Source organism: Cherax quadricarinatus, chromosome 30 (genome assembly GCF_038502225.1).
Source record: "Cherax quadricarinatus isolate ZL_2023a chromosome 30, ASM3850222v1, whole genome shotgun sequence".
NCBI classification, from domain to species: Eukaryota; Metazoa; Arthropoda; class Malacostraca; order Decapoda; family Parastacidae; genus Cherax; species Cherax quadricarinatus.
Window position 1 is genome coordinate 1,638,801 of NC_091321.1, and position 27,383 is coordinate 1,666,183.

General features: G+C 40.0%; 1 protein-coding gene across 6 annotated transcripts in view; it reads right to left on the reverse strand.

Moving 5' to 3' along the window:
• The window catches only part of LOC128692596 (ankyrin repeat and SOCS box protein 3), a 197,648-nt gene that overhangs the window by 87,039 nt on the left and 83,226 nt on the right, over positions 1–27,383 (reverse strand). For 2 of the 6 annotated variants that reach the window (XM_070089829.1, XM_070089830.1), the window contains exons 13-14: positions 24,590–24,747; positions 15,678–16,952 (exon numbers count right to left, since the gene is read on the reverse strand). The exons of 1 other annotated variant lie outside the window; for it this stretch is intronic. In XM_070089829.1, coding sequence (XP_069945930.1) covers positions 16,755–16,952; positions 24,590–24,747 — 356 coding nt within the window. In that variant the 3' untranslated portion in view covers positions 15,678–16,754. Of the gene's footprint in view, positions 1–15,677; positions 16,953–24,589; positions 24,748–27,383 lie in introns of those variants that run through there. 3 more of the 6 variants (XM_070089827.1, XM_053781781.2, XM_070089828.1) reach the window with 3 other exon arrangements.

Below are 27,383 nucleotides of genomic sequence, written 5' to 3' on the forward strand. Positions count from 1 at the left end.
TTTTTCCTTGCGTTCAGTATCACTTTCCTGCAGTTATCATCTATAAAACTGTTAGGTTTCCCTGATATCTCTTGTCCATGATGGCTGTTTCTTAATGAAATCATTAATTGTGGAATTGTATTTTGCAGGTTTAAACTTCTAAGTTCAGATCTGAATTAAACACCTTTTAAACAAACTGAAATCATTGTTGGCCAGTGTTATCTGCCACTCATATTTATGGGGAAGTGCCAAACCCATAGGTGGCCATACAGCTCCTGGGAAATTGAAGTGGAAGTGTTGAAATCTGATCGAAGGAAATAGATTAAGAGCCCTTTATTGACATCTAGGCACCTCCCTCAAAGGACTGAAAATCATATGAATGCTTCACTGAAATTATATAACTAATTCATTATTTAAGGTATTAACCAAGAAAATAATTGATTTGCAGTACATATTTATTAAAAATATTTACATATTAATATTTTTAAGTATAAAAAATTTTTATATCTCAATTATGTCCATTGTAAGACAATGGTAAGAGGTGACTCATGTTTACCCATTCCTTCAACATACATTTCAACAACACATTCTTTATTCATATGTAAAAACTTTAAAAAAAATCATATATTTTATGTTTCCTTGCTGTACAGCCCTTGTGGCTTAGCGCTTCTTTTTGATTATAATAATAATTTGTTTCCTTATACTGTACATATATATCCCTTAAAATTTTCATGCAAAATGCTATAAATTACCTGTTGAGCTACTCTTTTCCTTAACTCTTTCACTATCCAGACCCCCAAAATGAAATTGCTCTGTCAAAAAAAAAAAAAAAAAAAATCTGAAATGGTAGAGAACCTTTTACTGAAGGTAATGACAAAGTATGAAATCTGATGGAAAACTTATGGAATTATGCAGATGCAAAGCTAGCAGTCTCGACGTAACTAACACGCTGGCGATTTCACTTTGAGTCCTATCTGAAGCCAATTCCTTTATTCCAGTCTACCAAATTTTGCTAGTATACTTTCCATTCTATTGATTGAGCATAAGAAATTGTCCATTCAACTACCCTATGAAGTGGTGAGAATTCAGTAATTTGGCCAATTTCATACAAAATTAAAAATTAAAAAAAAAAAAAAAAAGCACTAAACCACAAGGGTAATGGGTAGCAAGAGGGAGAAAGATGATTATTAGGTTATGAAGTGCAGTGAGGCAGGGGTAGAGAGTAGCTAGAGATTAAGGTGGAAAGGACTGAGGAGAGTGCCAGACATCATCATCAGTGTTTGTGTAGTAAATCAGTTGCTGTCAATGAGAGTCTGGATTAAAGGAGGGTCCATCAGCAGGTGAAGAACGGGCAGCAAAGCGGAGACGACGACGGAGTAAATTCTGCGTGCTCGTTGATAGAGTGGGCAGTCTAACAGCTACTGGAACTTGACAATTCTCACAGAGAGGAACAGGACACCTCTCTGAGATACCCGTGAGTAAGACGAGTGTGGCCGATACGAAGACGGGAGAGGGTAGTCTCCCAACCTCGACACTGATGACAAGAAGACGGCCAGAAGCCTATACTCGGTTTAACAGAATTGAAGTTTGTTATGGAGCAGATCAGACCAACGTTCTTGCCAACGGGTGTGGAGATGGGTAGCAATTACAGCAAAATGGTCCGTGAATGGAACACCTCTATATGAAACTGGGAGGTCATGTACTGCTGACCGCGCAGCAGTGTCTGCCTGTATGTCAACATGACCAAGGACCCAACAAAAGACAATAGTATCTGTTTGCTAGAGAGAGGGCATAACCAAAGTTGGTTACAAAGAACTAGGGGGGTGAGGTGTATCAAATTTCCGTATAACCTGTAAAGCGCTAAGGGAGTGAAACGACCACAAATGGTGACACAGGCATAGATGCAATATGGATAAGTGCTACAAGAATGGCATACAATTCAGCCGTAAAAATGCTAGCCAAGGGTAATAAATGCCTTAACACAACACTGCTGCGAATCCGATGCCATCAGAAGACTTAGAACCAATGGTGTACACCACGGTGGCATGAGAATGAGAGCGGAAGTGGTCAAGAAAAAGAGAGCGGAAAGCCACCATAGGTAGTTGGGCTTTTGCGCATGGCAGTGGGAAAGAACTTCCAAAGGGGGCAGGGAAAAGTGAGATGGTACATGAACATAGAGAGGTGGTAACTGAAGAGAAGATAAGAATGACTGGAGGCGGAAAGAAAAGGGACAGTAAACGGGCAACAAACAAATAAAGAACATCTACTAACATCAGTGACTATCCTATATACAGTGGTCCCTCGTTTTTCGTAGTTAATCCATTCCTGGAGCTGCTACTATTAACGAAATCTACGATTTACGAATCAATTTTCCCCATAAGAAATAATGTAAATACAATTAATCCGTTTCTGACATCCAGAAGTATTAAAACAAAACAATTTTTTACATGAAATATACATGTAGTACATAAACAATATAATGGGAAATGATGAATGAAACATTAACAGTATAACACTTACCTTTATTGGAGATTCTTTTTAGTGTATGGGAGACTGGAGGAGGAGGAGAGTGGATTGTTTATAGTTTGGAAGGGGAATCCCCTTCCAGCAACACCTCAGGTACCAATTGCTTTTCTGAGATTGCTTCTCTTCTCTGTTTCTTAATGCCACTAGGACCACCTTGAGAGTCACTGGAGTCCTGTCTTGCAAAATAGCTGTCCAGAGAGCTCTGTTTCTGGCGTCTCTTTAAAACTTCCCTAAAATGGGCCAAGACTTTGTCACTGTACATGTTGCCAACATGGCTTGCAACAACCTTGTCAGGGTGATGTTTCTCCATAAAGCTTTCCATCTTACCCCACATAGCAAAAATCCCTTTAATTTCTGAAGGCACCATCTTCCATCTCTCTTCCTCCTCCTCTGCAGCAAGATTCTGAGCTGCGATGTGTTGCTGTTCCTGCTGAAGCTCTTGCAGCTCCTCAGTGGTGAGCTCTTCGTTGTGGTCTTCCACCAATTCTTCCACATCCTCCAAACTCACATCCAACCCCATGGAACTCCCCAGTGCCACAATTGATTTTACAACAGACATAGGCTCATCAGGGTCAGTCCCAAACCCTTCAAAATCCCTCTTGTCGACACAATCTGGCCAAAATTTTCTCCAGGCAGAGTTCAAAGTCCTGGTAGTCACTCCCTCCCAAGCCGTACCTATAAGGGTTATGCAATGGAGGATGCTGAAGTGTTCTCTCCAAAATTCCCTTAGGGTCAAGTGTCTGTCTGTGGTCACAGTCAAGCACCTGTGAAACATTGCTTTGGTGTAGTTTTTTTAAAGTTTGCAATGACCTGCTGGTCCAAGGGCTGGAGGAGAGGAGTGGTATTTGGGGGCAAGAACTTTACTGTGATGAACCCAAACTCCTTGAAAATTAGCTCATCCAAGTTTGGAGGATGAGCAGGTGCATTGTCCATTACTAGCAGGCACTTGAGATCCAATTTCTTTTCCAGGAGGTAATTCTTCACACTAGGGCCAAACACTTCATTGAACCACTCTACAAAAATTTCCCTCGTGACCCATGCCTTACTATTAGATTTCCGAAATACACACAATTTACTCTTCATAACATTGTTTTTTCCTGAACAAACTGGGATTTTCAGAATGGTACATTAGTAATGGCTTCACTTTGAAATCCCCACTAGCATTAGCACAGAACATTAGCGTCAGCCTGTCTTTCATAGGCTTGTGTCCTAGCATTGCCTTTTCCTCCTGTGTAATGAAGGTCCTCTTTGGCATTTTCTTCCAAAAGAGGCCTGTTTCGTCACAATTGAACACTTGTTCAGGTTTCAGTCCTTCAGCCTCTATGTACTCCTGGAATTCATGCACATATTTTTCAGCCGCCTTGTGGTCCGAACTGGCAGCCTCACCACACTGTGTATGCCAGTACGGTTCTTAAATCTCTCAAACCAACCTTTGCTGGCCTTAAATTCACTCACATCACCACTATTTTCAGGCAATTTCTTTACCAGATCGTTGTGCAACTGCCTAGCCTTTTCACAAATAATCGAAGTCATAAGAGTATCTCCTGCTAAGTGTTTCTCATTTATCCACACCAATAATAACTTCTCAACCTCTTCGAGTACTGGTGATCTCATTTTTGTCAGCATAGTTACCCCCTTTGCAACAACAGCATTCTTGATTTCCTTTTTCTTGGCCACTATGGAACAAATGGTTGTGTAGGGTTTCTTATACATCCTGGCCAGTTCGGCCGCACTTGTACCACTTTCATATTGTTCAATGATGTTTTTCTTAAATTTAATCGTATTTCTCACCTTCTTTACCACAGGCTTGGCACTAGGAGCTTTCTTTGGAGCCATGGTAGCTTATTTAGTATTTGCAAGCACTAAAATAAATGGAATACAGTGGACCCCCGCATAGCGACTTTAATCCGTGCAAGAGGGCTCATTGTTATGTGAAATGATCGGTATGCGAATGAATTTTCCCCATAAGAAATAATGGAAATCAAATTAATCCGTGCAAGACACCCAAAAGTATGAAAAAAAAAAATTTTACCACATGAAATATACATTTTCCTACACACAAAGAGAAGGATACATGCACAATAGTAGAGTAGTACATGCACAATATATATTGTGCTTGTACTACTCTACTAAATGAAGAATAAATGACACTTACCTTTATTGAAGATGCAGCAATGACTGATGAGACACTGTGTCCTGGGAGTGCCTTTTCCTCCTGAGTACTGTAGGTCCTGTTTGGCATTTTCTTCCAGAACAGGCCTTATCACACTGTGTATGCCACTACGATTCTTAAATCTCTCAAACCAACCTTTGCTGGCTTTAAATTCACCAATATGAGCACTAGTTCCAGGCATTTTTCCCTGTTCACCTGGGTGTTAGTCGACTGGTGTGGGTTGCATCCTGGGAGACAAGATTAAGGACCCCAATGGAAATAAGTTAGACAGTCTTCGATGACACTGACTTTTTTGGGTTATCCTGGGTGGCAAATCCTCTGGGGTTAATTGTTTCTTGGTATTCTCAATAAGCCACACCAACAACGGTGCTACAGCAGCAGCAGCAGCAGCTGACAGTGCTACAGCAGCAGCAGCAGCTGACAGTGCTACAGCAGCAGCAGACGATGCTACAGCAGCAGCAGACGGTACTACAGCAGCAGCTGATGGTGGTACAGCAGCAGCAGCAGCTGACAATGCTACAGCAGCAGCAGACGATGCTACAGCAGCAGCAGACGGTACTACAGCAGCAGCAGACGGTACTACAGCAGCAGCAGCAGCAGCAGCTGACGATGGTACAACAGCAGCAGCAGCTGACGGTGGTACAGCAGCAGCAGCAGCTGTACCACCAATAGTAGCGATGGTTGATTGGGGTTTATTATACAACCTGGCCAGCTCGGAGACACGCACTCCACTTTCATACTTATCAATGATCTTTTTCTTCATCTCTATAGTAATTCTCACCCTTATTGCTGTAGGGTTGGTACTAGAAGCTTTCTTGGGGCCCATGGTCACTTATTTTGCAGATAAAATCACCAAAAACACTGTAATAATAGAAATGTTCCGATTGTATGCTTGGATGTTATCGCGGAGGCTGGCTGGTAAACAATGCCACCGGCGGCACATGTGAGGCTGGCTAAGGGCGCACATTGGACGCGTCTCGGACGAAGAGCGGTGAGCGGGTTTTTGAGCGGTATGCGAGGCAAAATTTTTGCGATAAAAGCGAGTGGTATGCGGATTGAACGTTATGTGATGCCGACGGTATGCGGGGGTCCACTGTATTGTGAAATATTTCGCTGGAGCACGTGAGGGGACCTTCGCTCACTGGTAAACAATGCCAGACTGGCTGCCGCCCCAGCTCACGCTGTGGGTACGTGTCCCAGACGAACTACGACTCGAGAGTCAACCTATGAAAAGCGAGCCCATGTTTATACGAAAATACCCCTATGATTTCCGAAATCTATGATTGCCGAGAACTAAGAAAAGCGAGGGACCACTGTATGGAGGATTGTTGAGGTCATGAGATCGAGCATAATAGCAAAGGCAATGAGCATCACGGCAATCAGACAAGGATGGAAAATTTGCTTCTGCATAGAGGCTCTCAACAGGGGATGAACGAAAGGCACAAAGGCACAGACAGAGACCTTGGTGATGAATTGTACCCCGCCAAGATTTTGTGAGCCTTGTCGAACTTTGTGTTCGTTATAACTGTTTTAGGTTTGAGGACAAGAAGTACAAACAACTCTTCGGGCTAGCTATGGGATCCCCCCTTAGTGCAATTCTTGCCAATTTATATATGGAGGACCTGGAATCCAGACGGCTCCTCAGTAACATCCCTAGTTCAGTTACATGGATGCGGTATGTTGATGATATTTTGGTCATTGTACCCAAAAATCTAGACATATGTGGCATCCTCAACACCATCAACACTCTGGAACCTACTATTAAATTTACACTAGAGGAGGAGAAGGACAACCAATTACCTTTTCTCGACGTTCTACGCACTGGTGAAAACAGACTTTCTTTTAAAGTCTACCAGAAACCTACCTACAAGAACAATCTTCTGCATTTCTTCTCTCACCATGACACCAGAACTACAAGAGGGGTAGTTATTGGCTTCTTTCTGAGAGCCTACAGAATTTCCAGTCCACAGTTCCTTGAAGAAGAATGCACATACATCACCAACTCTTTTAGCTCACTACACTTTCCCATACACTTCGTACGTGACTGCTGGAAACGTGCGACACGTATCCTCAACAAGACGAACACCAATCAAGTTGAAGAAAAGCCTCGAAGTTACATCGTTTTACTGGTCACCAATGTTGCCACTAATGTTTCAAAAATGTTTGACAGAAAACTGGCTAAAATATCTACCAGCTCTTCAACTACTATTAGGAACCTGATATAAAAACCCAAGCATGATTCTGGCACACGTGCAGGAATTTACACTATACCATGTGGGGGGTGTGACAAAGCATACATAGGGAAAACAGCCAGATCTCTGAACATTAGGATCACTGAACACAAAAATGCTTGCAGAAATGATGACCGCAAAAAAAAGTGTTCAACATAGGGTCGATGTTGGACACCTCATGAAATTCAATGAAGCTAAACTAGTGATTAAAGAAGACAACTTAAGACGGAGAAAATGCATAGAAGCTGCACTAATTGCTGTCGGTAACACTATAAAGCAAAAATCCGGTAGTTACAGTATCTCAAAATTGCTAATCAACAGGATATTACCCATTCTGGAAACTGCTATTACATGATGTCAGCAGGTCCCTCTCTAGCCATCCATCTCACGTCCTTAATTCCACTACTACTACTACCACCACCTCTACCCACTCGACACTTCACCTGACTCCTGCCACTATATATACGCGTTTTCTTAGTTTTCTCTGTATTAGGACTGAAGAAGCCACTCGTGGTGAAAGGTTTCCTTTAATATATGTCCTGAACTGTACATAAGTGTCTTTTTCCACATCTTGTCGGTATCGCCATACCATTTCCTCAGAATAAATGCTACCCAACCAATAAGCTTTAATAATCCTATTTACTCACATGCAAGTCCCACTCAAATCCAACCCCTCTCACTCATGTATTTCTCCAACCTAAATTTGAAACTACCCAAGGTTTTAGCTTCGATAGAACCTTGGGTAGCATTAAAAAGAGACTGGACAAATATATGAGTGGGAGGGGATGGGTATGATTGGTGTCATGGGTACATAATAACATTAGAAAGGAGGAACACCACTTTAGGCCTGTTGGCCCATACTAGGCAAGTCCTTCACAGATCCAACCTATTAACAGAATAAGCATACCCAACCAATAAGCATTGACAATTCTATTTACTCATCTTGACTGTGTGATAATGGAGTTACAGGAAGCTGACATCGAAGAAATGTTGAACACTGACAATGATGCACCTGTTGTGCATTCTTTGAGTGATGGTGAAATTAGATGAATTGTGATATATAAATAAGCCGTAGAGTTGATATTAGCATCATAATGAAATACTTTGTCGTGCCTCCTAAGAGCAGGAATTCTGCTGGAACAGATTAATGCCATTTCAATTAATTTAAATGAGGAAAATTGACTCGGCATACGAACAAATCGGGATACGAACGAGGTCACGGAACGGATTAAATTCGTAAGGCAAGGTTCCACTGTATGTGGATAAGGACCAATATACTCTGCAGTCAGAAATATCTTGCTAAGCATAGAGATTATGAATATAAAAATTGCAAGATTTAACATTTGGTTCATGTGTCCAATAAATGACAATGAAGAACCCAGTTAGACACCCAGATCCCTCACTGATCTCAGGCTGTAAACTGACTACCACAATCAAGAAACCAAACTCAAATCTGTACTCCACTGAGGTTTCTCCTGACAATCAAAATCTGTCTTACCCTCATTTAGTGTTAATTTTCTATTTGTCATCCAAGTCTGCATATCCAGCTAAAGAGAACTAATGCAGTGTTTTGCATTAGTTCTCTTTAGCTGGATATGCAGACTTGATTATCATTTTTATCCTGGGCATCCAACAGTAAGGCTAAACCACTAACCGAAACAGTACATAATTCTGATCCAAAAACAGAGTCCTAAGGAATACCATAGGGCAAAGGAGATGGCTCAGATACAGAACCACTGGCTACTACTTGATATGTCTGACCAGAAAGATATGATTTCAGAAGCAACAATAAGCATCCCTAAGGCCACATCCAAAAATATCACCTATCAGTAATCCATGAATAATGGAATCAAATGCAACAAAATTAGAAGCAATGCATTCCCATAAATTTTAATAACAATGTTTGACATTGCTATCAGCAATGCCTACTATGGTCTTCACTGAATCATTCAAACAACGCATGTATCAAGAATGCAAATGTAAACTGTATGTGCAGCATCTAACACTGTTTGAGAACAAAATGTGTATAACTGGGGATCAATATACAGTATAACAGGTATGTGTATGGTATACAGTAATAAAATGTTTTTTAGAATGAGCATGTCGCACATGCATGTGCACACACACGTCTTCACACATATAAGGACAAGGTTGTACACACAACGTTAGGTCAGCAGTTAAAAGAAAAAATCCACAAATGTTTTCAGTTTTATGATTAGTAATGATGTGTGAGAAGATATTGCTTGAGTATTATACATGAGCAAAATAGGTGCATAGAGTTTAAGAGCGTCTGTCATAGAGAAGCTGGAAATAGAGATGAAGCCATCAGGTGGAAGGCATCGACTCTAGACAAAACTAAGTGAAGTGATGAGACACAGCTTTCCTTCAAATTGGTTCAGTTAATCACTATCTCAGATAATTAGGACCTGACTTTACCATCCTCTATATAACTACTTATTTTGAAATTAAATTATTGATTATAGTAGAACTCTAGTTTACACAAGCCGTGTAAATATGAATTTTATAACACGAGACTGAAAAACAGCAACAGTAAGCCAATTTGCATGTAAGAGGCCCCGAGTCTTTTGCATGCCTTGATAACTTGGATGGCCATACCATAGGATATTTCCTGTCTGTGCTAGAATGAGCCTACAGGCAAATCCATTGCTGCTGGAGGAAGCCAAGTATCACCCTTTGTACAATAGGCATCATAAACATGCATGCACATAAACAGATCACACAGAAAATGTGAATGCTCACCATAACCTGTTGTTTTAAATATATAATACTGAAATATGTATGTGTTCCTCACCTAAATTTGTACAGTATTTCAAAGAGTTAGCCTTCCTCTTATTGCATGCCTTAAGCCTCCTAAGCACTGATAAGGCTAACTTATGGAGGCCAAAGTCAATACCCTCCCTCATCTGCTTATTGGCACTCAAGATTTTAACGTTAGAGGACACATCCACACCACAAAGCTTATGCTTGAAAAGTTTCCAAACATTCTCTAAGATTTAAATTCACTGAGTTTCCAGGCCAGTCAATAAAGTATGGAAAAATCTCAATAATTTTGCCAATCCTTTATGTCAATGGCACTATGGGAAGGAGCACTGTCTTCCATACAAAAGTTGTCCTGGCACTTCCTGAACCTGTCAGGAAATTGTCTGCTAATGCCATACTTATGGGCTTGCACATTTATGATGCCTAATGTAGTCATCCCATTTTCACTGCCTACAGCTACTTTCTGGAAGCATCACATGTGTAATGCCTCTGTGTTTATTAACCCCTTGACTGTCACAAACCCCAATCCTGAGGTGTCTCCTGGTGTCGCAAAATTTAAAAAAAAAAAAAAAAAAAAAAAAATCGTATGAAATGATAGAGAATCTTTTCCCGATTGTAATGACACCAAAAAAACGAAATTTGATGGAAAACTGATGGAATTACACTCTCGCGAAGTTAGTGACCTCGGCGATATTTACAAATCGGTGATTTCGCCCACTTTGAGCCCTATTTTCTGCTAATTCCATTGTTCCGGTCGACCAAACTCATAGCTAGTTCTTTCGAACTCTGTTTTTTCTATCAATTGAGTACAAGAAACTGCCCATTTACCAATTTCAACTACCCAATAACGTGGTCAGAAATTTGCAATAAGGCCAATTTCACGAAAATTAAAAAATATGACAATTTCAAAATAAGGTCCAGAATGAACAATGCAGACATTCCTGGCTCTAAAATAACATTTTCTTTGTTCATCAGTCATGTCTCCAGGCCCCTCTGATATTACTCTTGCTTTCTATTTTGAATTTTTATTCAAACAAAAAATTGAAGATTTACTATTATGCAGACTACTACAATACTGTAATAATTGTATAAATAACATCAACCCATTCATGACTGCATATTAGAATGGCTAGTTGGACATTTATTGGACAATGACATCATTTGTTTATTTTTGAACATCAGCAAAAATCAAACATTTCCCCTAATTTGAACTCCATTTCCAGGTTCTTTTTATAGTAAAATCAATCAAAATCATATCTTTTTCTATAATATGTTTTCCATTCTATCAAATGAGATCAAAAAAAACGAGAATACAACCATAAATACTATACGAAAATAGACCACAAAGTCAGCATTTTAATTAAAAAAAACGGTCGGAGTTTTTTTTTTCTCATTATGCACTGCATGCTCCAGGATTTTTTTTTATGTGGTGCACACTGACCACACAGACCCATTCTCTCACACGTGGGCCTACCAGCTTTCTCCTTGATTTGAAGCCGCTAGAATTTATGAGTGTACATACGTCAAACACGGTACCTCGTAAGATGTATACAGGTCTCCCTCAACATTCGCGAGGGTTAGGGGATCAAGAGCCTCGCAAATGTTGAAAAACCGTGAATGTTTGGTGCCCCAATACAGTGGACCCCCGGTTAACGATATTTTTTCACTCCATAAGTATGTTCAGGTGCCAGTACTGACCGAATTTATTCCCATAAGGAATATTGTGAAGTAGATTATTCCTTTCAGACCCCCAAACATACACGTACAAACGCACTTACATAAATACACTTACATAATTGGTCGCATTTGGAGGTAATCGTTATGCGGGGGTCCACTGTATATTGTAGGGAAATATATTACAATACTGCTTCCTTAACTTGTTGAACCATGAATAATCATAAAATACATGAAAACGTCGTAAATTGTACTAAATATATACATGTTATGCTTTAATAACGTATGTTATTTAACCCTTTCAGGGTCCAAGGCCAAAATCTGAAGTGGTGCTCCAGTGTCCAAGAAATTTTGAAAAAAAAAAAAAATTATTTTTTCTTACAGAATTAAAGAGCATATTTTTGTGAAGGTAATAAGACAAAAAAAAAAATCTGATCAGTACTTACCAAGATACAGTGCCAAGAAGTTTGTCAAAAATGATGTGGCGGCGGCAACATCGACGAATTCCACATACGCGCATTACATTATTTTGTGGTTTTAGTTGTTTTTTCTTTTCTTTTCCAATTTTTTCTATTCCTACTAACATTTGGGGCCTGAGAGACCAATACTGTATATAATGTATATATATAAACTCACTGTATTGAACACAATAACCGCACTAAAGTTATTATCATATTATTGTTTACCACTGTTGTTTATTACAATAAACATGCACAAATCTTGTATAATACTAATCTTCTATCATATATTTACATATTTACAATCACTGGACATGGTTTTAGAACTGCTGGAGCTTGTGGAACTCCTTGAAACAAGGCACCATGCACAGAGGCACCTTACATTCCTCACACATAAACCGAGTGTCTTTGCGTCTTTGTTGCCGTCGTTTTGTTTGTGCACAGACAATGCATCTCTTCTGAGCAAATTTCTTCTGAGTTGAAGGAAGCTGTATTATGAAATGATCACCTTCCCTCCTCAAACGCTTGGGTATATCCTGAGGAATTCGAGGACCGTGTTGTATAGCAGGTGTTGTTACCTGGTACTTCATTATGAGTTGTCTGACAACAGACAAACAAAATTCACCATACAGTGGTCTGATGCCAGTCTTTAATTGGTACATATTATATGCATTGAGCATTGAAATGTCCATGAGATGGAAGAAAAGTTTCATGTACCACTTGTAACTCTTACGAACACAGTCAACAAAACCAATCTGTATGTCACACTTGTCAACCAAGCGCATGTTTTGTGTATAATCAATCACTGACACTGGTTTTCGAATATGTTCATTAGTCACTCAATCAACTTTGCCACTGTCTTGCATTTCATTACGGTGAATGGTTGTCAACAATGTGACATCTCGTTTGTCATGCCACCGTAATGCCATGATGTCATTGGCAGTAAACACCTGCATGTCATCACCACGAGCACCTGCGTTGAGCCTGGGCATATGTTTACGATTAGAACGCACTGTGCCACACACATCTGTCTTGTTCACTCGCATGAAATCACTGAGTAATGGGCTTGTGTACCAGTTATCAATATATAATGTATGCCCCTTACCAAGATAAGGTGCCATCATGTTTCTCACTACGTCACCTGAGATACCCAATAACATCTTGGTATCTTTCAATGTTTTACTACCCGTGTATACAACAATATCCAACACCAGGCCACTGTCACAATCACAGAGTACAAACAGTTTTATACCAAAGCGTTTCCTCTTGCTCGGTATATACTGCTTGAATGACAGTCTACCTTTGAACAAAATCAAAGACTCGTCAATTACAAGATTCTTGAATGGATAAAAGTATATCCTGAACTTTTGTTTGAGATACATGAAAACATTTCTAATCTTGTATAACCTGTCACTTCTGTCAGGCCTGGTTTTGTCAGAGAAGTGCAACATACGTAAGAGTAAGATAAACCTGTTCACTGGTATGATTTCACTGAAGACCGGGGTAGAAATTAGCCGATCTGTGGACCAGTATGCTTTTATATTATGCTTATAGACGTGAGGCATAAGCATTATTGTTGCAAAAAGCAAATACATTTCTGCAACAGTCGTCTCTTTCCACCTGTGTAGTCTTGACTGTGGTGATATGATCGTATTTGCCATGGTGTACTCAAAATATTTATTACTTTCCCTGACAATAATTTCCATCAATGGCTGGTCAAAGAATAATTCAAAGAATTCCAGTTCATTGGCCCTGGTTCCAAGGGGACAAGTAGGTAGAATTCCACTTTGAGAATCATCAAAGTGGTGAGGCTTGGGAACAAAATTAGGGATTTTGCTGCCAATCCCACATACGGTTTGCTGGTGGATACTGGACATCATAGGCTGGTTGTGCGGGTGGTTGTGGTTGTGGTGGGCTGGTGGCTGGCGCTCCGCTTTGTCCTTGAACTGACGAGTCAGCATGGGTCCCAGCGTGGCCTGGTGAGTCACGCATGGCGGTGCCACTACCATCACCACTAACACCATCCACTGATGCCTGTGGTCTATCCATGCCAAGTGTAGCCACATCATCCTCACTATCACTACCTAAAACTGGTGTTGGGCCACGGGATGTACTCCTGGATGTACTCCGTCCCCTGGGCACAGCATAGGGTACACTACCCGAGCGCATGCGGCAGCGAACATACCGACGCTTCACTGGTGAATATGATTCCTCACTATCACTACTCGATTGATCGTCGAGCGCAATAAAATCACAGTCCACGTCACTATCATCATCATTACTGAAGTCAGAGGCCTGGCCACGCGAAAATATTAGTTTTCTCTTGCGATGAGGAACAACCGACCGTGAGTCACGAGTGCCCACACCAGAGGTAGAAGGTTGAGGATCATCAGGGTTTTCTGCACTATTATCGATATCCTGGTCATTCTTTTCAGTCACTAACTGATCAAAGCCGTAGAATTCGTCTTCATTTCCACTTCCATCAGTGTCAGAACTATCAGATAGGAAGAGGAGAGTCCCAATTTTCTGGGGAGTGAGAGATGACTTGCGACGAGGCATGGTGAACAAGGGTAACTGAGCCGGCGTTCCCACAATGCTATGCGGGCGCCTAGATTTTTTTTTTATGGCGCACACCCACCACGCAGACCCGTTCTCTCACATGTAGACCTATGAGCGTTTTCGCGCTAAATTTGACGGCGCTAGAATTTTGGCGTAGATCTAGGGTTTGGACACTCAACGTAAAGCCGTTGATCTACGGGACGGACCCTGAAAAGGTTAATAACATGTATGTTATTAAATACCACAGACTCCACCAATGCCTCCACCACTGCGAGTCCCTACTACCCTCCCTCCGACCCCCGCAACTGGCAGCCAGCCCTCCCACCACTCAGTGTGGTGAGTGTTTTGTTTGTTCATTATTTGCTATTAAACTACAGTATAAATAATGTAAACCCATTCATGACTGCATATTGGAATGGCTATTAGGAAAGGTATTAGACGGTGACATCATGTGTTTACTCTTGAACACAGCAAAGAATCGAACATTTCTGCTACTGCTAATAATAACAATAATAATAATAATAATATAATAATAATAATAATAATAATAATAATAATAATAATAATAATAATAATAATAAATATGATATAATTGAAGAAGGAAATTGTACAAAAATACGAGGGAGTGGTTGACACATCGTCAGTGTGACTTCGTTTATGCTGGAGTGAACATTAGTCTCCCTGCTCTTCCAAACATTTCACAATAATTCAGCGGTTGAGGCAGTGGTATTTAATAACATATATGTTATAAATAATAATAGTACATGTTATTATTAATAACATGTATTATTATTAACATGTATGTATTTAATAACATATATGTTATAAATAATAATAGTACATATTATTAATAACGTGTATTATTATTAACATGTATGTTATTAAATACCATTGCCTCAATCACTGCCTCTACCACTCCAGTCACACTCAACAAGCACCAAACACAATGAATTATTGTGAAATGTTTGGAAGAGCAGGGAGACTAATGTTCACTCCAGCATAAACGAAGTCACACTGACGATGTGTCAACCACTCCCTCGTATTTTTGTACAATTTCCTTCTTCAATTATATCATATTTATTATTATTATTATTATTATTATTATTATTATTATTATTATTATTGTTATTATTACTATTGTTATTATTAGCTGTAGCAGAAATGTTTAATTCTTTGCTGTGTTCAAGAGTAAACACATGATGTCACCGTCTAATACCTTTCCTAATAGCCATTCCAATATGCAGTCATGAATAGGTTTACATTATTTATACTGTAGTTTAATAGCAAATAATGAACAAACAAAACACTCACCACACTGAGTGGTGGGAGGGCTGGCTGCCAGTTGCGGGGGTCGGAGGGAGGGTAGTAGGGACTCGCAGGTGGCGGGAAACTTAAATATGATTTGGCGGCTGGGAATTTGGTGGCTGGGAATTTGGCGGTTGGGAATTCGCGAATGTGTGAAGCCCGTGAAAGTTGAAAACATGAATGTTGAGGGAGACCTGTATACATGTATATGGCCGCAACAGTCAAAGGGTTAAATGATTTTGATTATGTTCATCCCCCCCTCTTGTCTCTATATATTAACCATGGCACCCAAAAGGAATATGTACATGTACCAATGCTGCTTTAGGTGCCAAAATGGAAACTAAGCGAGGAAACTTTGTTTAAAAAAATTTAGGTTTTTGATATGTTGGAAGGCAGTGCAGAAAGGTTAGTAACCTATATACTGTAATTATACATTACCATGCCTTTAACAGTCATATACCTAGTCTAGCTATCTTTCTACAATTGCTGAATATGGTGACGATTCATAATAGTACGTAGAAGGTATTAAATAAGAAAGTTGTGTAGTGAAGATATGATCTTGACTGTGGCACAGCCATGAAACATTAGTTTTTGTTAAGGGGTTTATAGGACCACCACAGCTTAGCCTGTCCTCAGTTTTTTTTATAATACTTTCTCAATTGCATTCATCCTTAATACTTTGCTTGCTTGGTATAGGTGTGGTGAGTTCTTATATGTTTGGTAGAATTTGGTAATGAAATGTGCCTTTTTAATGATACTGATATTGTGACAGCAGGTGATGACAATGTTACATGATACTTCCTGACACCTAGTAGTAGTGTACACATTGTACAGGGTCACATCAACCCTTCCCACACACTTGCATATCAACAAGCATCAGCAGCTAGAATTTAAAGAAGATAGAATAAGTTGATTCTTTTGACTTTTAAGCCTATTTTCAATTTTTTCTATTTAGCCTTTATGGAGGTCCAAGGAATATAACCCAATTTTCCACTCAGATTTTCAAGAATGTGGTCTGCTTATTACTCCAGGTTCTAGTGTATTTAGTGAAATTGACATGGAAATTTTCTACTCAGCTTCTTGATCCTCAACAGTTTCCATCTCTTCTATATCACTTTCTTCTTCAAACCCTAAATTATCATCATTATCACCAGCATCATCATCCCTCTCCTCTTCACTTGTATGATTCTCGGCGGGAGATTCAGGCATGAGGTAACTAGGCATAGCACTAAGGGGTGGGGAATGATACAGCATTTCTGTCTCTATCTGTGGAAAATAAGGTAATATTTTGCAGCTACACTGCTATGACTAGGAAAAAAATATCACAAGTTTTTGTGAAAACTGGATATAAAAAATGTCAAAGCATTTTTAAAATGAATAAGTTATTAGTTCTAAGATTCTAGAAAATAAATATTAGCTGTATAGTTTTCCCTTTCAAGGGGAAAATTATACAGCTAATATTTCCCTGGACCAAGCACCAATAATAGGCTCTTGATCCAGGAAACTGGTACTACCTACACTTTCTTGGAGCAACCCTGCCTGCCTTCCATTCCCCCAAAGCTTCAGGGCTTACCCATAAATATTATTTTTACTACTGTTGACAGATGTTAAAAGCAGGTGGTGATGGAATGTTGAAGTGGCTGGTGTGTTTATTCAATATATACATGAAAGAAAGGTACCAGAGGAATGGTAAAGTATGCACAGCTCCCTTGTATGAGAGAAAAGGGGAACGAGAGAGAATGTAAGAATTATCTGGGGTTAAGCTTGCTGAGTATACCCGATAAAGTTTATGATAAAATTATTATTGAAAGTAGGATTGCAGAGAAGCAGGGCAGGAGATGCATCGACAATATGTTTACAATGAAACATATAAGGAATGAGTACTTAGATAAGGGTAAGGAGCTGTTAGGGTGGATAAGGAAACCTTTCCCATGTGCCAGATGTATGCAATAGAATGTAGATTACTAAAGGGTTAATTTTATTTATGCAGAGAGTAATGCTCAGATTAGGATATGTAAGAGGAAGGGGAGACCTTCCCCCAGGAATGTGTGATGTCACCATGGTTCTTTAACATATAGATGGGGTTGTAAAAGAAGTAAATGCTAGGGGTGTGGAATTACTGTACGAGCTGATACAAAGTGGGAGTTATCTCAGTTACTGTTTCTTGATGAGTTCTTTTATGGAGACAAATTTGAAAGGCTGGTGGATGAAACTGGGATAGTATGTAAAAGAGTGAAATTAAAAGTAAATATGGAAAAGAGAATGATGATGAGGGTGATAAAAAGTCTTGCAAGGATAGATGGAACATCAGATCAGAGGGAGGGAGTATGGAAGAACTGGATGTATTTAGATATTTGGGAGCGGATACGTCAGGAGATGGATCTGTAAAAGATGAGGTACACCATAGACTAGATGAGGGACAAAAAAAAGGTGAGTGGGGTGGTGAATTAACCCTTAAATGGTCCAAATGTATATATACGTTTTTCAACATCTGAAAGTATGTAAAAAATATGTAGATCTTCTTTTTTGTTTTACATTTGAAAATGTGTAAAAAACTTTTATCTACATTTTTTTTTTGTTATATTTGAAAATATGTAAAAAAAAGTAGATCTACTTTTGTAGCACAACGAATCTGAATGTCGATCTGTTTGGACCGTTTAGAGTTAACTATGGAAATTATTATCAAAAGAAGCTAACTGTGGAAAGAAGTTTATGGATGTAAAGAAGGGAATGTACCAGTGTATAGCGGTATCAACACTTGTATACGAGTGTCAGGTACTGGTTTTGAATGCTGCAATAAAAGGGCTGCTAGAGACAGCAGAGATGTCATGTCAGACAGCAATGTGTGAACTTAGAAATTAAAAGGTAATACAGGGTGATCAAGGTATAATTCAGAGAGATGAAGAGGAGTTATTGAGGTGGCTTGGGCATGTAGAGATTATAAACAAGGATATGGTGATGAAGAGGGTGTATAAATCTGGGGTGGAAAGTAAGAGGGGCCATCGCAGGAATGGTTGTAGGGAAGGGATACAAGCTTAACAGTTTTAGGGGCCTGAGCATCCAGCAGGCTTGTATGAATGTTAGAAAGGAGTGAATGGAGACAAATGGTTTTTAATAGACGTGCTCATGGAGAGTGGGCAGGGTAACTTTTATAAAAGGGTCCAGGGAAATTGGTTAGCCAAACGTAGAGGAGCAGTGCTCGCTCTCCGAAGGAAGTGTGGGGATGCTGCAGTTCGACAAGTAATCTGATTGTAATGTCAGCACACTTCTGGAAAGATGGTGAGTAAGTAAATGTTAGTGAATGCATTTTCTTCTCAGAACTAACCTACCTTGGTGGGAGATGGCAGTTGAGTTGAAAAAATAATAATAATGCATAGTTTCGATAAGAAAATATAAATACAGAACCCACCCAGGGAATTATTACAATCTTGTCCAATAAGTGTGAAACAGAAGCCTGTGATTGTTTTACACAACAGTAGGATTGCTGGTGTCTTTTTTTTCTGCCTCATATGCATGCAAGATTTCAGGTGTCTTTTTTTTCTGCCTCATATGCATGCAAGATTTCAGGTACATCTTGCTACTTCTACTTACACTTAGGTCACACTACACATACATGTACAAGCATATATATACATACATACCCCTCTGGGTTTTCTTCTATTTTCTTTCTTCTTTCTTTTCTTTCAACAAGTCGGCCATCTCCCACCGAGGCAACATGACCCAAAAAAGAAAGAAAATCCCCAAAAAGAAAATACTTTCATCATCATTCAACACTTTCACCACACTCACACATTATCACTGTTTTTGCAGAGGTGCTCAGAATACAACAGTTTAGAAGCATATACGTATAAAGATACACAACATATCCCTCCAAACTGCCAATATCCCAAACCCCTCCTTTAAAGTGCAGGCATTGTACTTCCCATTTCCAGGACTCAAGTCCAACTATGTGAAAATAACCAGTTTCCCTGAATCCCTTCACTAAATATTACCCTGCTCACACTCCAACAGATCGTCAGGTCCCAAGTATCATTCGTCTCCATTCACTCCCATCTAACACGCTCATGCACGCTTGCTGGAAGTCCAAGCCCCTCGCCCACAAAACCTCCTTTACCCCCTCATTCCAACCCTTTCGAGGACGACCCCTACCCCTCCTTCCTTCCCCTATAGATTTATATGCTTTCCATGTCATTCTACTTTGATCCATTCTCTCTAAATGACCAAACCACCTCAACAACCCGTCTTCTGCCCTCTGACTAATGCTTTTATTAACTCCACACCTTCTCCTAATTTCCACACTCCGAATTTTCTGCATAATATTTACACCACACATTGCCCTTAGACAGGACATCTCCACTGCCTCCAACCGTCTCCTCGCTGCTGCATTTACCACCCAAGCTTCACATCCATATAAGAGTGTTGGTACTACTATACTTTCATACATTCCCTTCTTTGCCTCCATAGATAACATTTTTTGACTCCACATATACCTCAACGCACCACTCACCATTTTTCCCTCATCAATTCTATGATTAACCTCATCCTTCATAAATCCATCCGCCGACACGTCAACTCCCAAGTATCTGAAAACATTCACTTCTTCCATACTCCTCCTCCCCAATTTGATATCCAATTTTTCTTTATCTAAATCATTTGATACCCTCATCACCTCACTCCTTTCTATGTTCACTTTCAACTTTCTACCTTTACACACATTCTCAAACTCATCCACTAACCTTTGCAATTTTTCTTTAGAATCTCCCATAAGCACAGTATCATCAGCAAAAAGTAACTGTGTCAATTCCCATTTTGAATTTGATTCCCCATAACTTAACCCCACCCCTCTACCGAACACCCTAGCATTTACTTCTTTTACAACCCCATCTATAAATATATTAAACAACCATGGTGACATTACACATCCCTGTCTAAGACCTACTTTTACCGGGAAGTATTCTCCCTCTCTTCTACACACCCTAACCTGAGCCTCACTATCCTCATAAAAACTCTTAACAGCATTTAGTAACTTACAACCTATTCCATATACTTGCAACATCTGCCACATTGCTCCTCTATCCACTCTATCATATGCCTTTTCTAAATCCATAAATGCAATAAAAACTTCCCTACCATTATCTAAATACTGTTCACATATATGCTTCAATGTAAACACTTGATCTACACATCCCCTACCCACTCTGAAGCCTCCCTGCTCATCCGCAATCCTACATTCTGTCTTACCTCTAATTCTTTCAATTATAACCCTACCGTACACTTTTCCTGGTATACTCAGTAAACTTATTCCTCTATAATTTTTACAATCTCTTTTGTCCCCTTTCCCTTTATATAAAGGGACTATACATGCTTTCTGCCAATCCCTAGGTACCTTCCCCTCTTTCATACATTTATTAAACAAAAGTACCAACCACTCCAACACTATATCCCCCCCTGCTTTTAACATTTCTGTCATGATCCCATCAGTTCCAGCTGCTTTACCCCCTTTCATTCTACGTAATGCCTCACGTACCTACACCACACTTACATTCTGCTCTTCTTCACTCCTAAAAGATGGTATACCTCCCTGGCCAGTGCATGAAATTACCGCCTCCCTTTCTTCCTCAACATTTAAAAGTTCCTCAAAATATTTTTGCCATCTACCTAATACCTCCCTTTCCCCATCTACTAACTCCCCTACTCTGTTTTTAACTGACAAATCCATACTTTCCCTAGGCTTTCTTAACTTGTTTAACTCACTCCAAAAATTTTTCTTATTTTCATTAAAATTTCTTGACAGTGCCTCTCCCACTCTATCATCTGCTCTCCTTTTGCACTCTCTCACCACTCTCTTCACCTTTCCTTTACTCTCCATATACTCTGCTCTTCTTATAACACTTCTGCTTTGTAAAAACCTCTCATAAGCTACCTTTTTCTCTTTTATCACACCCTTTACTTCATCATTCCACCAGTCACTCCTCTTTCCTCCTGCCCCCACCCTCCTATAACCACAAACTTCTGCCCCACATTCTAATACTGCATTTTTAAAACTATTCCAAACCTCTTCAACCCCCCACTACTCATCTTTGCACTAGCCCACCTTTCTGCCAATAGTCGCTTATATCTCACCCGAACTTCCTCCTCCCTTAGTTTATACACTTTCACCTCCCTCTTACTTGTTGTTGCCACCTTCCTCTTTTCCCATCTACCTCTTACTCTAACTGTAGCTACAACTAAATAATGATCCGATATATCAGTTGCCCCTCTATAAACATGTACATCCTGGAGCCTACCCATCAACCTTTTATCCACCAATACATAATCTAACAAACTACTTTCATTACCATACCCCGGCCGGGATTGAACCCGCGGTCATAGAGTCTCAAAACTCCAGTCCATCACAGTGGTGCCTGTGCTAACCTTCCTATCGTGTAGAAATATACCTAGTTGGACGAATCTTATTGTGGCTAGCTGGTCTAGTGGCTAACGCGACGGGCTGGAGTTTTGAGACTCTATGACCGCGGGTTCAATCCCGGCAGGGGTATGGTTTGTTTGCAATCGTGTCATTACGAGTTGGTGAGTCATACTTTCATTACGTGCTACATCATACCTTGTATATTTATTTATCCTCTTTTTCATAAAATATGTATTACTTATTACCAAATTTCTTTCTACACATAGCTCAATTAAAGGCTCCCCATTTACATTTACCCCTGGCACCCCAAATTTACCTACTACTCCCTCCATAACATTTTTACCCACTTTAGCATTGAAATCCCCAACCACCATTACTCTCACACTTGATTCAAAACTCCCCACGCATTCACTCAACATTTCCCAGAATCTCTCTCTCTCCTCTACACTTCTCTCTTCTCCAGGTGCATACACACTTACTATAACCCACTTTTCACATCCAATCTTTATTTTACTCCACATAATCCTTATATATATATAGGTATATATATATATGTCGTGCTGAATAGGCAGAACTTGCGATCTTGGCTTAAATAGCAACGCTCATCTTCCCATATAGGACAAGCGAAAATTTGTGTATGCAATAATTTCGCCAAAATCATTCTGAACCTAACGAAAAAAATATATTTGATTGTGTTTGTTTAGTACTAAATTATTGTAAACGTATTTAAAATATATTTAGTTGGGTTAGGCTAAAATAAATTGTGCTTGTTATAATAAGGTTATGTAAGTTTTCTAATATTCTTTTGGTGCAAAATTAAAATTTTTTACATTAACATTAATGAAAAAAATATATCTTAAAAAGTATAAGAGAAAATTTCAGAAAGGACTTAATTTTAAATGAGTTCTTGCTAATTGGTCAGTTTTATTTACATAAGACGGAAGCCTGTAATTGTTTTACATGATGGTAGGATTGCTGGTGTCCATTTTTCTGTCTCATAAACATGCAAGATTTCAGGTATGTCTTGCTACTTCTACTTACACTTAGGTCACACTACACATACATGTACAAGCATATATATACACACCCCTCTGGGTTTTCTAATATTTTCTTACTAGCTCTTGTTCTTGTTGTTTATTTTCTCTTACCTCCATGGGGAAGTGGAACAGAATTCTTCCTCCGTAAGCCATGCGTGTTGTAGAAGGCAACTAAAATGCCGGGAGCAAGGGGCTAGTAACCTTTCCTCCTGTATATATTACTAAATGTAAAAGGAGAAACTTTCGTTTTTCCTTTTGGGCCACCCCGCCTCGGTGGGATACGGCCGGTGTGTTGAAAGAAATATATAAAGGTTAGTGGATGAGTTTGGGAATGTGTGTAAAGGTAGAAAGTTGAAAGTGAACATAGAAAAGAGTAAGGTGATGAGGGTGTCAAATGATTTAGATAAAGAAAAATTGGATATCAAATTGGGGAGGAGGAGTATGGAAGAAGTGAATGTTTTCAGATACTTGGGAGTTGACGTGTCGGCGGATGGATTTATGAAGGATGAGGTTAATCATAGAACTGATGAGGGAAAAAAGGCGAGTGGTGCATTGAGGTATACGTGGAGTCAAAAAACGTTATCTATGGAGGCAAAGAAGGGAATGTATGAAAGTATAGTAGTACCAACACTCTTATATGGATGTGAAGCTTGGGTGGTAAATGCAGCAGCGAGGAGACGGTTGGAGGCAGTGGAGACGTCCTGTCTAAGAGCAATGTGTGGTGTAAATATTATGCAGAAAATTTGGAGTGTGGAAATTAGGAGAAGGTGTGGAGTTAATAAAAGCATTAGTCAGAGGGCAGAAGAGGGGTTGTTGAGGTGGTTTGGTCATTTAGAGAGAATGAATCAAAGTAGAATGACATGGAAAGCATATAAATCTATAGGGGAAGGAAGGCGGGGTAGGGGTCGTCCTCGAAAGGGTTGGAGAGAGGGGGTAAAGGAGGTTTTGTGGGTAAGGGGCTTGGACTTCCAGCAAGCGTGCGTGAGCGTGTTAGATAGGAGTGAATGGAGACGAATGATACTTGGGACCTGACGATCTGTTGGAGTGTGAGCAGGGTAATATTTAGTGAAGGGATTCAGGGAAACCGGTTATTTTCATATAGTCGGACTTGAGTCCTGGAAATTGGAAGTACAATGCCTGCACTTTAAAGGAGGGGTTTGAGATATTGGCAGTTTGGAGGGATATGTTGTGTATCTTTATATGTGTATGCTTCTAAACTGTTGTATCCTGAGCACCTCTGCAAAAACAGTGATAATGTGCGAGTGTGGTGAAAGTGTTGAATGATGATGAAAGTATTTTCTTTTTGGGGATTTTCTTTCTTTTTTGGGTCACCCTGCCTCGGTGGGAGACGGCCGACTTGTTGAAAAAAAAAAATATCAACAATAAAAGCAAACAATAAAATGCATAACAGTAAACAAATTAATTTTATTATAACCTCTAAGTAATTAACATCACACCTGTGTAAACTGCAAGAGGCTCATAATTATAGGAGGAAGTGGTGCATTCATGAGTTTTAGCTGATTGAGAGATGATGGTAGCTGATTCCAGCCTCTAACTTCCCCAACAGCTTGTCGTACTGCCAATGCACACAGCTGCTGCAATGTCTTGGGTGAACCTGAATCACAAAAGATTATCCACTGTAATACTGTGGGACATAAAAGTATCAACAGTTTATCATACCCAAATAACCGGCACATAGAAGAGAGGAGCTTACATAAGACAGTAAGCACCATCGGCGGTCCGACTTGGACCATTTACTAAGTCACACTAGCCAGAAGTGGAGCAGGACGGCTATATAGGCGGCAGCAGGAGGAGGAGGAGGAGGAGGAGGAGGAGGAGGAGGAGGAGGAGGCGGCGGCGGCGGCGGCGGCGGCGGCGGCGGCGGCGGCGGCGGCGGCGGCGGCGACAGCAGCAGCAGCAGCAGCAGCAGCAGCAGCAGCAGCAGCAGCAGCAGCAGCAGCAGCAGTGGAGAACTAAGGAGGAGGAGCCAGTCAAATATAAAGAAAGGGGAGCAATGCAAGGGAGCTAGGTGCCCATAGAGGGAGAGCAAGTGCACAGAGGTGGGGGGAAGGGGAAGTGATGAAATAAATAATGAAGGAACAGAAACATGTGACAGAAGAAAGACAAAAAAGGAGAGAGGAAAGGGGGAGAGGGAGAAGAAGAAAAAATGAGGAATCAGGTTAAGTCACATGTGTTCTGAAGTTTGGAGCAAACTTCAGAACACCTCCCCATAAACACAATATTATGAGCTACTTTCACCTCCCCCATAAACACAATATTATGAGCTACTCTCACCTCCCCCATCAACACCTGCATAATACAGTACAATGGCCCCTTGGTTTTCGTGTTTAATCCGCTCCAGAGGCATCAGCCAAAACCGAAACCATTTTCCCTACAAGGAATAATGGAAATGGAATTAATCCGTTCCATACACCCAGAAGTATCAAGAAAAAAGTTTTTTTTACCTCAATGATAGATTTACATGCACAAAAGAATAAACATTACACATGATACTTACCATTACTGAAGGCTGTTGCTGATGGATGGAAGACAGGGAGGGAGAGGGAAGAGAGGTTATTGTTTGGAAGGGGAATTCCCCTCCATAAGGACTCGAGGTACCAAGTCCTCATCAGGGGTCACTCCTCTAGTTTACATGTAGATTTACATGTAGTAGGTTGGTAGACAGCAACCACCCAGGGAGGTACTACCATCCTGCCAAGTGAGTGTGAAACGAAAGCCTGTAATTGTTTTACATGATGGTAGGATTGCTGGTGCCTTTTGTCTGTCTCATAAATATGCAAGATTGCAGGTACGTCTTGCTACTTCTACTTACACTTAGATCACACTACACATACATGTACATGTTTATTTAATACACACTCATCTGAGTTTTCTTTGATTTTATCTTAATAGTTCTTGGTCTTATTACTTTTCCTTTTATATCCATGGGGAAGTGGAATAAGAATCTTTCCTCTGTAGCCATGCGTGTTCTAAAAGTCAACTAAAATGCCGGGAACAATGGCTAGTAACCCCTTTTCCTGTAAAAATTACTAAAAAGAATAAGAAGAAAATTGTTAAAGCTGGAAGTCTGAATGTGCGTGGATGTTGTGCAAATGATAAGAAAGAGATGATTGTGGATGTTATGAATGAGAAGAAGCTGGATGTCCTGGCTTTAAGTGAAACAAAGCTGAAGAGGGTGGGAGAATTTCAGTGGAGAGGAATAAATGGGATTAGGTCAGGGGTTTCAAATAGGGTTAGAGCTAAAGAAGGAGTAGTAATAATGTTGAAGGATAAGTTATGGCAGGAAAAGAGGGACTATAAATGTATTAATTCAAGGATTATGTGGAGTAAAATAAAGGTCGGATGTGAAAAGTGGGTTATAGTAAGCGTATATGCACCTGGAGAAGAGAGAAGTGTAGAGGAGAGAGAGAGAGATTTTGGGAAATGTTGAGTAAATGCATGGGGAGTTTTGAACCAAGTGTGAGAGTAATGGTGGTTGGAGATTTCAATGCTAAAGTGCGCAAAAATGTTGTGGAGGTAGTAGTAGGTAAATTTGGGGTGCCAGGGGTAAATGAAAATGGGGAGCCTTTAATTGAGCTATGTGTAGGAAGAAGTTTGGTAATAAGTAAAACATATTTTATGAAGAAGAGGATAAATAAATATACAAGGTATGATATAGCACGTAATGAAAGTACAGTGGACCCTCACCTAACGATATTAATTGGTACCTGAGACCAAATATTGTTAGGCGAGTTTTTAGCGTTAGCCGAGGCAAAATGTTTGTGTTAAAATGTATCGTTAGCTGGATTTAACATTAGGTGATGCCATTGTTAGTCGAGGGACCACTGTAGTTTGTTAGATTATGCATTGGTGGATAAAAGGTTGATGGGTAGGTTCCTGGATGTACATGTTTATAGAGGGGCAACTGATATATCGGATCATTATTTAGTTGTAGCTACAGTTAGAATAAGAGGTAGATGGGAAAAGAGAAAAATGGCAACAACAAGCAAGAGGGAGGTAAGAGTGTATAAACTAAGGGAGGAGGAAGTTCGAGCAAGATATAAGCAACTATTGGCAGAAAGGTGGGCTGGTGCAAGTATGAGTAGTGGGGGGGGGGGGTTGTAGAGGGTTGGAATAGTTTTAAAAATGCAGTATTAGAATGTGGGGCAGAAGTTTGTGGTTATAGGAGGGTGGGTGCAGGAGGAAAGAGGAGTGATTGGTGGAATGATGAAGTAAAGGGTGTGATAAAAG